This window comes from Hippocampus bargibanti, linkage group LG06 (genome assembly GCF_051943395.1).
Source record: "Hippocampus bargibanti isolate YZ-2025 linkage group LG06, ASM5194339v1, whole genome shotgun sequence".
In the NCBI taxonomy this organism is placed as follows: domain Eukaryota; kingdom Metazoa; phylum Chordata; class Actinopteri; order Syngnathiformes; family Syngnathidae; genus Hippocampus; species Hippocampus bargibanti.
The window spans coordinates 12,843,220-12,859,646 of record NC_142739.1 but is presented as its reverse complement, the minus strand read 5'-3'; the positions used below and the strand labels follow the sequence as shown (position 1 = coordinate 12,859,646).

Here is a 16,427-nt window from a genome sequence, read left to right as displayed (position 1 = left end):
AAAGGCTCTGGGGGTTTTGGCACTGACCTGTGTCTTTGCCCTCTGTGGCCGCCTGGTCCTCCTCCAGCTTTAGGTCTTTCAGCAGGTGATCCAGGATTTTGTTTGGGGTCCATGACACCACTGTATACCTGTCAGACACCACAGAGTGAATGGACGAGTACTCGTCCATGGAGGACAGCGAGTGACCACTGCTCCATTCGTCCTCGCCCTCCGTGCCCTCGTCGTCGATGTAACGGAAGTAGGGCACGTCAAATGTGGGCAGAGTAGATGGATCTACCCGGTCGGCACCGTCACTGCTGCCGCCGCTCCCTTCCTCGGACCCTTCCTCGTCATCGTCTGCATCCTCCTCCTGCTCCACTAAGGCGACGTGCAGCAGCAGCATCTCATCCCGCAGCAGGCTCATCCTTGCCCTCACGCCGGCAATGTTACCGTGGTTACTGTTGCATGCCCCTTTTACCCTGCCATCCAGAGTCCTGTAAACCCCCTCACACCCTTTCAAATCCAAACAAGCCCCCACATGCCTTAATCTCACAGTTCCATGCTGGTGAGGTCCATCTAACACAGTCCTATGTCATCAGTAGTTGTGGTGGACGCATGTGACAGAGTAATACAGAGAGAATGATGAGAGGTGGAGAAAGCGTGAGAGAGGGAGCCAGAGATTTGTGGAGTGCTTTTACCTCCTATCCTTCGCCTCCTCCTCTCCCTCCTCCCGCTTCCCTCCTCCCCTGACTGGCTGTGACGTGATCCTCCGGACGACTAGAACGCAGCGGCCGCGCTCCTGCACGCCCGCAGCTTCATCACTCTGTACAGCCTGGACACAAGGGATGGAGAGATGGGAAGGGTTTTATTATCACCAAGGAGATACCCTCCACTCCCACTCCCCACTCCTGCCCTGCTTGTTCTCCAACTAACACAAATCACCACTGATTTCCATCACAATGCCCTGTCAAAGGCTGCAATGTAAATGAAGCCCAATTTCCACTTCCCATTTCCATTATTCAGGCTATATCAGTAGGATTACCTTCAGGGATTAACAGAAGTGGCTCGTACATATTTTAATTACTGATTCCTGATGTCAGCTCTATTAAATTATGGCGGGTGCCTTTAGGGTCTCTGTGGTGTGGGGTTAACAATGTCTGCTGTCCCCCACCCGTCTTTATGATTTCATACTTAGATTTGTTATGCCAAATCACCCAATCTGATATAAATCTGAACCAGGAAAGGTCAACCCAGTTTCATTTTAAAATGTTGGATTTGGGTAGGCCGGTCATATTTTTGTTGTTGTTGCTATTAATAACATTCCAATAATTTTCACACAGATAATATGCACAGCATTTACTAGTGTTTCTTGCTAGGAAATGTATCTCCAGTATATCTCCAAAAATATATTTATCTATGTGGCTTTTCTGTGGATATGTTTTGTTGTATTATAAATTACATGATTCCAATAGAAACAAATGGAGTTCATCAAAGGTGTCAAATGTCGGTTTCTGGGAGCCCCTGTCCGGCATGTTTTAGATACGTAGTTCACTTCTTCAATGTGTCAACAAACTCTGCAGGTGCCTGGTAATGGTTCTGCTGATTTGAATCAGGTGCATTGGAGGAAATTCAAAGTCTTTAACAACACTGGGCTTACGTGCCAAATTTACAATACATTTCCTTTCATTTCACAAGAACTTAAACACCCGAAATCCCACGAATATCTTCAAAGCATTACCTTTGAGCAAAATCCAACAACATTGTCATGGTAACAAACTCCATGCACTGTAAATGTACACAGTTGACTGATGTACTGCATACAAACTCCAAAGAGCATTTGTTGTTCCAGCTTGCAAGAGGGAAAAGAATAATAAATAAATAAAATAAAATAAACCACATGACAATGCCAAGTTTGGAAGGATCATAGATATTGACCATAATGAGCACCACACTGTATGGTGCATGCACATGCATTCTGCATTTGTTCACCCTTTCAAATCGCCCTCCCCTCCCCAGTCATTCAGTGCAGCACTCATCACTGTGTATGCAATTAGCTCTGCAGACACTGGAGAAGTTTTTTTAAATTTTATCTTGGGGTGGGGGCTCCTCTAATTGCCATTTGAGCTGAAGCGTTCAAGCATTATTTCTAGACACATCACCATTCTTGTAATATGGTGAATATGAAATAATAGCATGCACGTCTTGAGTTTACTTTTTTCCAGTTAGCTTTTTCACACTCATTTTGACATGGGAAGAAAACAGGTGTCATAAATCTTACAGCGTTGTGCATTTGCTCTCTCTTGGTTTTGATTTTATATTGGCTATAGCAGACATGGTCAAACTACGGCCCGCGGGCCACATACGGCCCGTTAGGCTTTTTAATCCGGCCCGCCGAACTTGCCCAAATTATTGTAAAAACAGTGTCTGAAACTCATGACAAAAAGTTAGCGCACAACAGGGCAGATAACTGAAAAGTTGCCTGCCCCATTTTTCACAACTTGAAGCACAATGAGACAACTAATCACATTAAAAAAATGCTACCTTGCTTAATTTACGGTCAATGTGCATGGCTGTAGATTTTGCTGCAGTAGTCGATTTTCATTGTGGTGCATAATGCAACGATTGCATTGCTTCCTACGAGCCACTAAGCCCCTTTCATAAGTCTCACATACACTTTACAGTCACGGTTTAATGTAAACTTACGTTTTGTAGCGTCACATATGTTGTTAGCTTCTTTTGAATCTTTCTTCTGGGCTGAGGTTCAGAATCAGAATCAGAATCAGAATCAGAATCAGAATCATCTTTATTGCCAAGTATGTAGAACAGCATCTATTTTGGAAAATGACATGCAATTGCACGACTTTGTAACGCTTGCGAAAGTCCGGAAGAAAGAAGCAGGCTTCTGATTGGCTGCCGTGCCTAGTATGCAAATTTCAACTGCAGGTAGCCTATGTCTGTGTGCTCGGCGACGGTACACGTGTATTGTTTGCGCGTGAAGGCGAGGGCGTCAGTGGAGAGTTTGTTGAGCGCGCGGTCAGGACAAACCATCTATGATTTGGCGGAATTTAACACAAGTAGGTATTATAGAGCTTGACTATTTCGTTGTGGAATAATATGTTTTGAATGTTGAAAGTGATTCCATTTTTCAATAAATGTTGATTTCTTTAACTTTGCCCCTTCAATGAAAACTTATTAAAAACAGACGCAATCTTGATAAATCACAGTGCATATGTTATTTTAATCTATTTCCATTTCCTCCTCCAAGTATCTGCGAAATAGTATGTAAACGCCATATTCCTTGAGACCAATTTTTTTGTTTCCCACTGACATCAGAAAAACTTTTTATAGCATTTAAAATACCCAAATCAGGCAGGCTGATATTTTTAGTTAAATGAAAAACACCAATAAAAATGACTTCAAAATGAATCCGGAAATGGCCAGTTTCAGAAGGTCCCACCCCCTTGTTCGTGACGTCACGCCAAGACGTCTTGCCTTGCTCGAGAATCAAAACAATGGCTTCAGATTCGGAGAAGATGTTTTCTTGTTACTCATCCAGTTATGAATATGATTCAAATAGTTCTGAAGAGGAAAGCATAAATGTTTGCAATTGATTCAAGGAGTCCTCCCAAATCAATTCGAGCCGTCAATGACAGCAATGTAGCACCCAGAAAATGCAGAAGATTGCGCCCAAGCTCCGTTAGAAATGGGCTGATTTGTCAGCTGGGAATTTGTGTCAGCGAATATCAAATAGTTGTCTTGGTGCAACACACAGCAATTCACCATGGCGTTATTTATGTGTTTTCCTTCTAATTTCGCCATCAACACGGATCAACACGAAGTTTTCAGACCAAACAAAGTACCCAAAATGCATTGTGTGTCGCTTTCTCGGTCAGGGGCGGTCCAAACGTGACGTCAGATGGGGATCGTCATCAACTCGAAAACACGACTTCATGAATATTCAGCGCAAGTCTTAAAACGTAAACTATAGCTATATGCTGTGGAATCTTTGTAAAATACGCTCAGTCAAAGTCATTTGAAGTGATTTTATAAATTATGGATATAACTTGTCTGGAGGCGTCGGTTGTCCTTTAATGCTTTAGGTTTAGTACTTCCGGCGGAAACACTCCCTCCAAATGCTCCTGGCCCGGCCCCTCTGTCAAATTTTAGAACCCAATGCGGCCCGCGAGTCAAAAAGTTTGCCCACCCCTGATTTAACCCATAAACCTTCGATCAGCGAGCCAGAGCATAGAGAGGAAGTGACAAGTCATGAGTGTGTGCATAAGTACACGCCTGCAGGTTTTATCAAAAGTTTTCCAATTCAAGTGTGTACTTGCATCTGAATAAAATCGGTTTGTCATGCATTGTGTTAGTTTGTCAGCCTTGACCAAACCCCATGATGAATTATTGATCCGAGTCAAATGCTATAGTCACTACGAGTACACTCAAACTGAGCAATGTGTGTTAGTAAAATAATCAGTTTGCTGGAATCCAATGCTTGTAACAGGAGAGAAATCCCAGGCACTAATATGACCTCCTCATTCAGCTCTTGACTCTGTCTGTGGAACAGTAAACACGACCGTAGTGCCTTGTGATTTGAAATGTTTTTTTTTTTTTTATCTCTCTTTAGGTTCCAGATGCATTCCGCTTGTTGGAGGGATCCTCTCCACTCTGTAATACTCGCAAGCCTGTTATGGAACTCTCAAAGCGACCTGGAAGATGTCAGTCTTGACACCCCTCACATTTGGTCTAAATTCTGCTCAGCATTGTTCAAACACTCGCTGGCTTTTCAAAGAAGCAGTTGATGTTGACTTGGTTATCCCCAAACAGAGAACAGCGGCAGCTCCCTCCAAGCAGCCTCTGTTCTACGGCTTTACGATCTTATGATATCACCAGTATGCATGCGAAGCAAAATAAATGTGAAATATAATTTCATAAAGGATTGAATTCATTGGGAATCAAAGTAAACAAGATTGAAAGTGATTGCGTAATGGTCAGAGTGCACTGGATTGAAATCGTCATTCACCATCTGGGAACTCTAAGCTCTTTGATTCCCATGTTTAAATATGTATTTGAGTCACGTGGCCAGTATGCGCGCCGCATCATTAGATTACTGCAAACGATGGCATTATCTGGAAACGAAACTAGATAATCTTTATATTTTCTCATGGCAGGTATTAGCTGAGATCTCGGATCACACATGACAAATATGTACCTATACATTCACGTGATTTCTACTATTGACAGTACTCTTTTTTATGACCTGTTATCAGGCGCAGATTAGCAAAGACATTGTGCAGGCTAAGCGTCATTCTGTTGAAAAACGACAGCGATGAAGCGATTCAGTGTTCGGAGAAAAGGTCGAGGACTTGACGCACTCAACTCCACCCTGAAGCCACATAATTTCGCCCCACATGGTGGTCTGTCCTGCTTGCGTCACTGCATCCTGCCATTGTAGTGCAGTCTCGCTTATGCAATCACCCAGTCAGCAGGAAGCTGAGCCCGCCATGATCTCAACCAATCATAGACCTTCATTTTAAAAGTTCGGTGGACTGATTTTACATGACGCCATCCTCCCAGCTAGGCTTTATTCCTCCAATGATATGAATCATTGACTGACTCTGGTGTTTCCTCGCATTTATTTAAAACTCATTTAACTGATTTACGTACATAATTGAAACCAATACAATCGTTGTGGAATGTAGGAGCTGAAAGTTGGCTCCAGAAGTATTTAATCATGTTTATTTATTGTTTTTAATGATTTTCAGGTTTGTTAAGTAACAGAATGGATTGAAATGAAACAGCTTGCATGTGGCTGCTAATGGAATGTGTTCACTGGTGTTTATTGGTGATGCAAATAACTGACAGAAGTAACAAAAAATGACTTGGAAGAGGCGTTGAACAGCAGCAAGCTGTTGCTTGGCCCATTTGTATGTAGCTTTGTGTTTGTGCCAAAATTTGAGGAAAGTGAAAGTAAATGGAACAATTAAAGGACAACAGCAGACGTCTCCGGACAAGTTGTGTCCATAATTTGTAAAATAGCTTCAAATAACTTCTACTGAGCGTATTTTACAATGAGTCCACCGTATATAGCTATAGTTTACGTTTTAAGACTCGCGCTGAATATTCCAGAAGTCTTGTTTTTGAGTTGGTGACGACTGCTCACCCTACGTCACTGAAGGAACACCCTTGACTGAAAAAAGGACACATTGTAGCGGTCCTTCCATCACGTCAATGCATTTTGCTGTACTTTGGTCTGAAAACGTCGTGGAAATGGGCTGATTAATTCCTTACACGGCTTTGTCGCCATGTTCTGCCTTTTTTGGGTGCGACATTTCCCACCCCTGATGCCTCAAAATGACACGGAATAAATTCTTTAATCGATTGCAAACATGTATGCTTTCTTCTTCAGAACTATTTGAATCATATTCATAACTGGATGAGTAACAAGAAAGCATATTCTCAGAATCTGAAGCCATTGTTTTGATTCTCGAGCAAGGCAAGACGTCTTGCCGTGACACCACGAACATGGGGGCGGGACCTTCTGAAACTGGCCACTTCCGGTTTCAAATTGAAGTACTTTTTAGACACTTTAGGTCATTTTTATTGGTGTTTTGCCTTTGACTAAAAATATCATACTGAGTGTTTTGGGTATTTTAGATGCTATAAAACGTTTTTCCGATGTCAGTTAGGAAACAAAAAAGTGATGTCGGTTGTCCTTTAAGGTATTCGGGCCCAACCGATATGGTTTTCTTATGCAGACACTCACTCGCTCTGCGACACCCACTGAAGGCTACAAACAAATACTGTAGTTTGAAAAGTAATTACACTTCATACAATAAGTTAATTTCTTGCCATTCTCATTTCTTATGATGTTTTTACTCACTAAACCTTTTTCTTTTTTTCATTATGAGGTGGTATTTCGAGGGCTGGTTAGATAATATCACGAGTACATTTCAATGAAGGAAATTGAATGGATAAACCGTGTTACAATTTTAATAAGACAGCCATTCACCGCATAGGTAATGAGCATTCTGATTGAGATAAAAGATAAAGATAAAATTTTTTTAGTCAGTGACTGAGTCATTACCCAACAGAACACACTTTTTATGAAAAGACAAATGTGGAATACGCTAGAAGGTCACCTCAGTGAAAACTTGGTCAAGTGAAAGTGAAAAGAAAAAAACATTTTACCCTTGGTCTGTCCAAACTATGTATTTGATTCATCATCGATTGTGCTGATATTTATTGTAAAAACTGTCATACTCAAAATATGTCTAGACCGAAATGTCGTGTGTACAGTATTGTTTCCTGGGTCTCTTGACTTGCAAATGAATTGTTTTGAGGAATTGTATTGGGATATAATCTCATCTCATCTCATTTTCCGTACCGCTTATTCCTCATTAGGGTCGCGGGGGTTGCTGGAGCCTATCTCAGCTGTCTTCGGGCACGAGGCGGGGGACACCCTGAATTGGTTGCCATCCAATCGCAGGGCACACAAAGACATACAACAGTCACTCTCACACTCACACCTAGGGACAATTTGGAGTGGTCAATCTGCCTGCCATGCATGTTTTTAGAGTGTGGGAGGAAACCGGAGGACCCGGAGAAAACCCACGCGGGTCCGGGGAGAACATGCAAACTCCACACAGGGAGGCCGGACCGGGACGCGAACCGGCGACCTCTGCACTGTGAAGCCAGTGTGCTAACCACTCGACTACCGGGCCGCCTATTGGGATATAATAATAATAATAATAATAATAATAATAATAATAATAATAATAATTTTAGTTTGAAAGCGCTTTTCATCACACAGTACAGTACAATCTTCACCTTTTTGTCCTTTTTCATTTGGATTGAGGTGCCCACTTAGTAAATACGGAATAAAAATGCTATTGTTATCATTCATAAAATACTTCAAGGATCACAACCTTTCGTGCCTCCAAAGTTTTTACTTTTCCGTGTCCCTCACCTCACTTGTCCTTTGCAGGCCCTTGCTGTGATTCTGCAGGAAGCGGCAACCATCCTTGGCCAGTCTCTGGACCATCTCAAATTTGGACACTTCCTCTTTATCATGCACGATGCACATGCTGCTCGGCTGGAGAGAAGGGGATGTGGAGAACATGTACCTCAGACCGCAGTCCCACGACATCACTGTCTCGCTGACCAGGATAATGGCAACAACCGACGTCTGGGAGGTGACTCGCAAAGAGGCATGCGGCGGGAAAATCACTCAGGCATAAACTGGATTGACATCGAAGACAAAATCCTTGGGAGCACAGGTGCGTGCATACAAAGTGAATGGCACGCTCTCTTCTCGTTCTTCCCTTGCCTTTCACTGCAGGGGAGCAGAGGGAGATGGGAACAGGGCAGGTTCAGGAAACATCTGGCCAGCCAAACACACCCAAAAGGGAAGTGGGAGAATCTCTTGAATGCAAGAGTCTGGATTCAGGACTGGGCGGGGTTTTTTACTGGAAGGTCAAACACTGTGTTTAGTCAATCCCACAATACAATCATACAGTCAAATTGTGTTTGTTAAGCGTTTCTATGCCTTGCATTCATCTTCCCGTGAAGGATGGACATGGCAATGATAAATGTATCAAGAAACAGTGTTATTGTCGCATTGGGACAAGATGGCAAAATTAGCTTTAGAACTGCTTCATTGTCTAACTAAAATGTACTGATTATTCAACAAAAGTATTCAATTCTTAACATAATTGAAAATTGCACCCCAACACCAAATAATCATTCCGTACCTCATATTATGAGGGTGTTAGCATTCATTTGTGTTGTGTGTCTGTTGGTCAGCAGAAGAATTGAGTTTCTTTCCTGTGTTACCTTGTTTCTATTGGAGCAATTTAATGGAGCTTTCCACTTTTCACCGGGATGTCAAATAAAAGCAAAACATTTGATTTATTGTTCATGCCACGAGTGGTCGCCAAGCTGAAGTGTCACACAATTTCCAGGCTTCACTTGCAGTGTTTCTCATGCTTAATAGAACTCATCATGATCAGAATCAGAATCAGAATCATCTTAATTACCAAGTATGTAGAACACACAAGGAATTTGTTTCCGGTCGAACCCGCTGCACTATCATCAAAAAATTGCAAAGAGGCACTATACAGTTCCATTTGGGCTCCTGTTCAAAGAGTTAATGGCTTGGGGGAAGTAGCTGTTTAAATGTCTATTGGATTTGGTGCGCATGGATCGGTAGCGCCTGAATTGCGCTTATTTGCAATGAAGAAAATTTAAATTTGGTTTATGCTCATCACCATTGGTCTGCGAGTGAGAGCAAAGAAATCAAAGTCAAAGTCAAAGTCAGCTTTATTGTCAAACGTGCTAATATGCATGACATACAGCACAAATGAAATTAATGTCCTCTCGGACCCAGCGTGCAAGACATGGAAGGCACTTATAACGTGGCTAAAAGACATACAATTGACAACAGACAATACTTGTAATTTCTGAATGTAAAGTGAGGTAGTGTCGTCTGGAAAGTGAGGCAGTGACATATGTAAAGTGAGGTAGTGACATATGTAAAGTGAGGAAGTGACGTACATAAAATGACGTAATGTTGTAATTGCAAAAACAAACAACAAGAAAGGGTTGAAGTGAGGTCTTGCAGAAAAAAAATGAGAAAGAACAAAAAAATAGAGTTCAGGATGATAGTACAGCATGTAGCGTGTACTCAGAGTTCGGCGAGTGTGGCAGTGGGAAGGGGCAGGCTGGGCAGGGCTGGGAGGGAGTTGAGTCTCCGGACTGCCTAGTGGCAGAAACTGTCCTTGAGCCTGCTGGTCTTGGTTCGGAGACTTTGCAGTCTCCTACCCGATGGCAGCAGGCTGAAGAGGCTGTGGGAGGGGCGTGTGGGATCGCCAGCGATCCTGATGGCTCTGCTGGTGAGGCGGGTGTTGTAGATGTCCTGAAGGGGGGGGGAGAGAGACATCGATGATCTTCTCAGCTGTCCTCACGATGCGCTGCAGAGTCTTACGGCAGGACACGGTGCAGGCACCGTACCACACGGTGATACAGCTGGTCAGGATGCTCTCGATGGTACCGCGGTAGAAGGAGGTCGTGATGGGGGTCGGGGCTCCAACTCTTTTAAGCTTGCGGAGGAAGTACATGCGCTGGTGGGATCTCTTGGTGATTGATGCCGTGTTGTGGCTCCAGGAAAGGTCTTCGGATATGTGCACTCCCAGGAACTTGGTGCTGCTCACTCTCTCCACTGCAGCACCGTCGATGGTTAGTGGAGCATGCTGGGGGCGCACTCTCCTGAAGTCCACAACAATCTCCTTCGTCTTCTCCACATTCAGACGGAGATTGTTGTCCTTGCACCACGTGGCCAGGCGGCTGACCTCGTCCCTGTAGGCTGTCTCCTCGTCGTTGTTGATGAGGCCCACCACAGTCGTGTCATCCGCAAACTTTATGAAGAGGTTGGAGCTGGGTGATGATGGTGAGCAGTCGTGCGTGAGCAGAGTGAAGAGGAGGGGGCTCAGCACACACCCCTGGAGGGGCCCCTGTGTTCGGCGTGATGGTGCTGGAAGTGTTGTCGCCAACTCTGACTGCCTGTGGTCTCCCCGTCAGGAAGTCCAGCAGCCAGTTGCACAGGGAGGTGCTGATCCCCACTTTGCTCAGTTTATCGGTGAGCTGTTGGGGGATGATTGTGTTGAATGCTGAGCTGAAGTCGATGAACAGCATTCTGACGTAGGAGTCTCTGGTCTCCAGGTGGGTGAGCGCTGTGTGGAGAGCAGTGGAGATGGCATCATCGGTAGAGCGGTTGGGCCGATATGCAAACTGGAAGGGGTCATGGTTGGGGGGGAGGGCAGCCTTGATGTGGTTCATAACTAGCCGCTCGAAGCACTTCATGAGGATAGGAGTGAGTGCGACCAGGCGGTAGTCATTGTGGCAGGTGGGGGACGACTTCTTAGGGACTGGGATAATGGTGGTGGCTTTGAGGCACGTGGGCACAACAGCCTGGCGCAGAGATGTGTTGAAGATGTCCGTGAAGACATCTGTGAGCTCCACAGCGCAGTCTCTCAGAACACGGCCAGGAATGCCGTCGGGACCCGGGGCTTTTCGTGGGTTGGTCCCTATGCTCCATAATATAGACCAAGGGTGTCCAAACTTCGGTCGAGGGGCCCATTTGACTTTCGCACGAGTTGCAAGGTTAGTTTAAAAAGTTGGAACTGGGCAGAATGTTTGAGATGGGATGACGTTTTCAACAGAAACCAGATGAAATAAAATTTACAATATGAATATATGGCACTGCTTTCCTTACTGACTTGTTTCAAAAATGTTTTATTTTAAAGCGGCCATTTCATCCTCCAATTTTTTTGTATGCATCCCTCAAACGAAAAAGTTTGGACACCCCAAGTATTGGACTCACCAAGGACATAAATTTCTTTTCCCCCCAAATGACCATTTTATCCATTAGGTTTTATCGATTTGTCCACAGTCAGCAGCAAACGCTTGACTGCGTCCTTGCAAGGCCATTCATTTGTGCCGGCATCCCGGATGTGCTGACTCACCAAAGTGACACGTAAAAAAGGTCCCCAATTTGAGTTGCTCTTTCTTCTCTTATACCTTTATCCATTCACTTGTTTACGAAAACACACTGGTATCTGTTATGTCCGGAGGAATGAGAGGAGAAGACTTACTTTGTCAACGTCTTTATTGTGCTGCCCTGATTGTCTACCTGCGGTCGCGACGTCACCGCTGCTTTACGACCTGTCGCAGCATTCTGTAGCCATGTGACATATGCTACATTTACCCCCCCCTCCCTGAAGGAAACAGAAAAACTATGTAACAAGGGAAACCGGGTAGATTGACGGTTTCCCTGCGTAGCCTTGTGGGTTATTCTGCCACGCAATAGGCTAAGCACTGGCTAGGATCTGAACATTTGAAATCAGTGATGTAATTGTCCAAATACCGAGGGCGAAGGCGAACGCGAGCTGGCCGAGACTCTGGCCCCACGGGCACGGCTGGTTCACCACGCTCTTCAAGGCGTCCCACCAATGTTCTTGAATGCGTGACAGGAAAGTCAGTAGTCTTTGTCTGAGAAGTCTATATCTACGACAGCCCTGTCGTTCAAAGGGGTCCGTGATGCCACTCTCCATAGGCAACTGGCATGCCAACGCGACCCGTCAGCCAGACAGAAGCTGGTCGGTCCGAGTTGGGCGGTAATCTGGATTGGTGCTGTCCAGAATGAGTCCAATTTGTGAGAGCAGCTCAGCCAGCGAATGCGGACCCAGTCCGACACAGTAAGTGTGGGTTGCTTAGCCCAGCGCTTCTGCTTGGTTGAACCTTTCTCCACCCCTGTTGGCCTGTGGGTGAATTGTACACAAAACAAGTCCAAACCCAAGAGGTTGGCACCATGATGGGATAATTGGAAGGTAAAGTAGGGGAGAGTCCTCGAGCCATTGCGCACTGTGAAGGTGGCAGTGCCTACCATGCCAATTCTAGTGTGGTCGTAGACGAACAAGTCTTCATCGTTGTCTTCGATTGGGAGATGAGGAAATAGACGTCGAACTGTGGACACGTCCAACAGTGACCTGGAGGCTGCAGTGTCGAGCAGGAGTGGTAAGATCACTCCATCCAGTTCCACTGTGCACCACTTGAATCCTGGCAAAGTGGTTCATCTTTCCGCAGTGCTGGCATCTTTGTCCGGTGGCTTCGCAAGTGGGCGCGCGTGTGGGGTGCCAGGCAGACCCACAAGTTATCTTCATTTATCTCAGCACCGTCGTAGGTGGAGGTGCAGTCTGGGGGTGAGGGGTCGGAGCAACGATCTGTGCCAACGCGGGAGAGCGTGAAGGGGGGAGGGGGGGGGTTTGCGAGCCGAGCCGCTAATTGTGCTGCATTCTCTAATTGGAACGCCATCTCCACAGCCTTCGAAAGTGGGAGGTCGTCATGCGACAGTAACAGTTACTCCCGTAGCTTGGAATCAATCATGTGCTCCGCTAATTGATCCCTAATCATCTCCTCTTCCAAGCGGCCAAATTTACAGAGGCCCGCTAAGCATCGCAAGTCGGCAACGTAGTGGTGTACCGACTCGCCTGTGCGCTGCCGTCGTTGACGGAAGGCAATCCGCCGGACGTTCAGAATTTATTTGTGCCATTTTGAGGCAACATTGGGGGAAAATCTCTCACCCAAAAAAAGAGCCACAATATAGCGACCTCCTGTGGCCACCTCCGTTTCCACAGGGTAATAAATTCCTTATATGGCGCTTGGACGCCCTCTTCTGGCCTTCTGACGGCTTATGAGTGCAACACGAGGTCCCCAGACCAAACAAGTACAGTAAAAAACATTGACGTGATAGAAGGACCGCAACAATGCGTCTTTTTTACGGTCAAGAGCGGTCCTTTAGTGACGTCACGTACGGACTCGTCACCAACTCAAAAACAAGACTTCCTGAATATTCAGCGCGAGTCTTAAAACGTAAAATATAGCTATATGGGGTGGAATCTTTGTAAAATACGCTCAGTAGAAGTCATTTGAAGCCATTTTACAAATTATGGAACAACTTGTCCGGATACGTCGGTTGTTCTTTAAGGTGTCCAAAATCTGCAAAAAATTAAGCGAATTGGGCATTTTCAGAAAGTTCCGCCCCCAGTGCGTGACGTCACGCCAAGACGTCTTGCATTGCTCGAGAATCAAAACAATGGCTTCAGATTCTGAGAATATGCTTTCCTGTTACGCATACAGCTATGAATATGATTCAAATAGTTCTGAAGAGGAAAGTATAAATGTTTGCAATCGATTAAAGAAGGTCTTGCGGGTCATTTTGAGTGATCAAGACTGATGTGTGCAGCACAGAAAATGCAGAAGATTGATTTTTGATTTTTCACCTTGGAATTTTTGTCAGCGAATATCTAATAGTTGTCTCGGTGTAACATACAACGATTCACCATTGCGTTATTTATGTGTTTTCCTTCTAATTTCGCCATCAACACGGATCAAAACAAAGTTTTCAGACCAAACAAAGTACCGAAAAATGCATTGAGGTGATGCAAGGTATGTCCTTTCTCGCTCAGGGGCGTTCCTTCAGTGACGTAGGGTGAGGACTCGTCACCAACTAAAAAACAAGACTTCCGGAATATTCAGTGCGAGTCTTAAAACGTAAAATATAGATATAATGCGGGAATCTTTGTAAAATAAGCTCAGTAGAAGTCATTTGAAGCCATTTTACAAATTATGGACACAAATAGTCCGGAGACGTCGGTTGTCCTTTAAGCATTATGAATTTCCATGATAATCTCGGCCAGTTAAAGATCCAGAGCTACTCTCAAGCGATGACCAGACTATGCTGTCTGAAAGGCTATCCATTGCATAATAGCATTATTTCACTGGTGTGAGTTAATGCATCTGATTAGGATGCCACCGGGACGTCTCCCTCGTGAGGTGTTCCGGGCATGCCCCACTGGCAGGAGACCCCGGGGACGACCCAGAACACGCTGGAGAGACTATGTCTCCCAGCTGGCATGGGAACGCCTCGGGATCCGCCAGGACGAGCTGGAAGAAGTGGCTGGGGAGAGGGAAGTCTGGGCTTCCCTACTGAAGCTGCTGCCCCCGCGACCCGACCCCGGATAAGCGGCAGAAGATGGATGGATGGATGGATGGAGTTAATGCTGAAACTCCCACATGTAAGTATCTGAAGCTCCTGCCGACAGGTTAAATCCAAAAGGTAAGCAGAGCTGCGTTGATTATTCTTAATGAATACACATATTTGTGTGAGCTAACAGTGTTTGCTTCTGATAAGGCATCACAAACTTGTATACTCTGTGAAATTATCGGATGGATGAGAGTGGGTATTTGTGTCTGAGTTTATCTCTGGGCTCCCGCAAGGTGAACTTACGCTTGCTCTTTCAGTCGTAACTCCAATTGCAGTCGTCTTAGTAACCAACAATGTATTTGCCACCAGACCAGCAGTACTGCTTCTGGGGCAGAGAGCATAGTTGCACACTTGCACTAAACAGGGCATTATTATAAAATACATGTCAGCAAGACAAGAAATAGGTGAGTTGAATACAATTCCTAATACATATTGGGAATTTTGACAAAAGCAAGTCTCAGTCAAGCTATTGAGGCGGGGGAACTGTTTTCAAATGATGCACGAAATATGTCTGATGTCTATTAAAATACACTTGAAGAAAAATAAACACACTATACATTTCTTAATAGTACCAAACCAACTCATCAAAATTGTAAAATGAAATTAAGCAGCCTGTGTGAGAATGATCAGTCGTGACATGCAAGTTTGCATGTTGTGTGTTTTAATGAGCGCATTAGAGATGGAGATAAGCTCTTCCCCAGCCTCTCCATTGTGGCCCTGCAGGAGCAGAGGCTCTTGTCAGAGGGGAGCTGAAACAGTATTTATTATTGGCTAGGCCAAAGTCTTTGATGGTTTTCTTGGCTCGTGGACCGGCACCATGTGGTGTCGATGTCCTGGTGCAAACGTGCATATTTTCCTTTTGTGCAGATGGTAAAATTAAGGATATGAGCATTGGTCTCATCAGTACTTCTATGAGGTCACCAGAATAACTGAAGCGCGACAGAGGAAGTAGAAAGTGCAAACATGAAATGCAGCAAACATGAAATGCAGTTCGTCTTCCACTCTACATTTCGTCACAGTGCATTTATCGTTGGCACTGCTCTTCTACTCTAGATCACAGGCATCTCATAACTAATTGACATGTTGAGTCGGGTGTGCGTTAACCTCCTTGGCAGAGGCACTGTCGAACCCCTGAGACTGATTCACTGAACCTCTAGGGTTCGGTCAAACCCACTTTGAGAACCACTGATTTCGAGGCATGTTGACTTCCAGAAAATGTTGGTCAAATTGTATGATCTCATGGGCATTTGGATCAAGAGGTTTATGACTATATCAATTAGCAAGTAGTAAAATATCGTGACCAGCCTTGAATATTTATGAACAATTTTGTACTGCGTTTCTTTGTAATTTCTCAATGAGGCAATCACAGCTTCAACGTGCTTCCACTGACCCAGTTTCTAAAGTAAACGAATTTCAAAGTGAGAATGACTCCAGTCAGATTGTTGGTGTGGGCAAGTTAATCAGGGAATAGCACAAAATCATTGGGAATGCTGTAAGGCCTGCAGGAGAAGGAGGCGGATGTGATGAAAGCTCATTTTGCTCGTTGCGCCTTTCCAATGAAATCTTTCAACCTCTGTTTATCTTTCGGTTTACTGTATTCCACTCGTGGACTCCTTATGTCATATCCTTCATGCATCAGTACTTTGTGATGTATCCACAGAAAGATACTGGTGATGCAAGAGAGGAAAAATAGATTTTTTCCGAAGCTAGTCTGACTGCACAATGCTATTCAAGTAGTAGAAGGGCTCTTTGGACTTATTTTCCAAAGGATTAAAGTCAGGATCAAAGTAAATGTAAATGAATAAAAAATGGAATGGAGAAAACATGTAAGGGCCACCGCTACACG

The 16,427-nt window shown here is 44.6% G+C and overlaps 1 protein-coding gene across 1 annotated transcript in view; it reads right to left on the bottom strand.

The window, feature by feature from the left end:
* rapgef5b (Rap guanine nucleotide exchange factor (GEF) 5b) overlaps positions 1–8,226 on the bottom strand; it is a 38,408-nt gene extending 30,182 nt beyond the window's left edge. Inside the window, exons 1-3 of the mRNA XM_088998391.1 lie at positions 7,949–8,226; positions 678–811; positions 28–128 (exon numbers count right to left, since the gene is read on the bottom strand). Coding sequence (XP_088854517.1) covers positions 28–128; positions 678–811; positions 7,949–8,128 — 415 coding nt within the window. The 5' untranslated portion in view covers positions 8,129–8,226. The remainder of the gene's footprint in view (positions 1–27; positions 129–677; positions 812–7,948) is intronic.
* Positions 8,227–16,427: the final 8,201 nt, after the last annotated feature.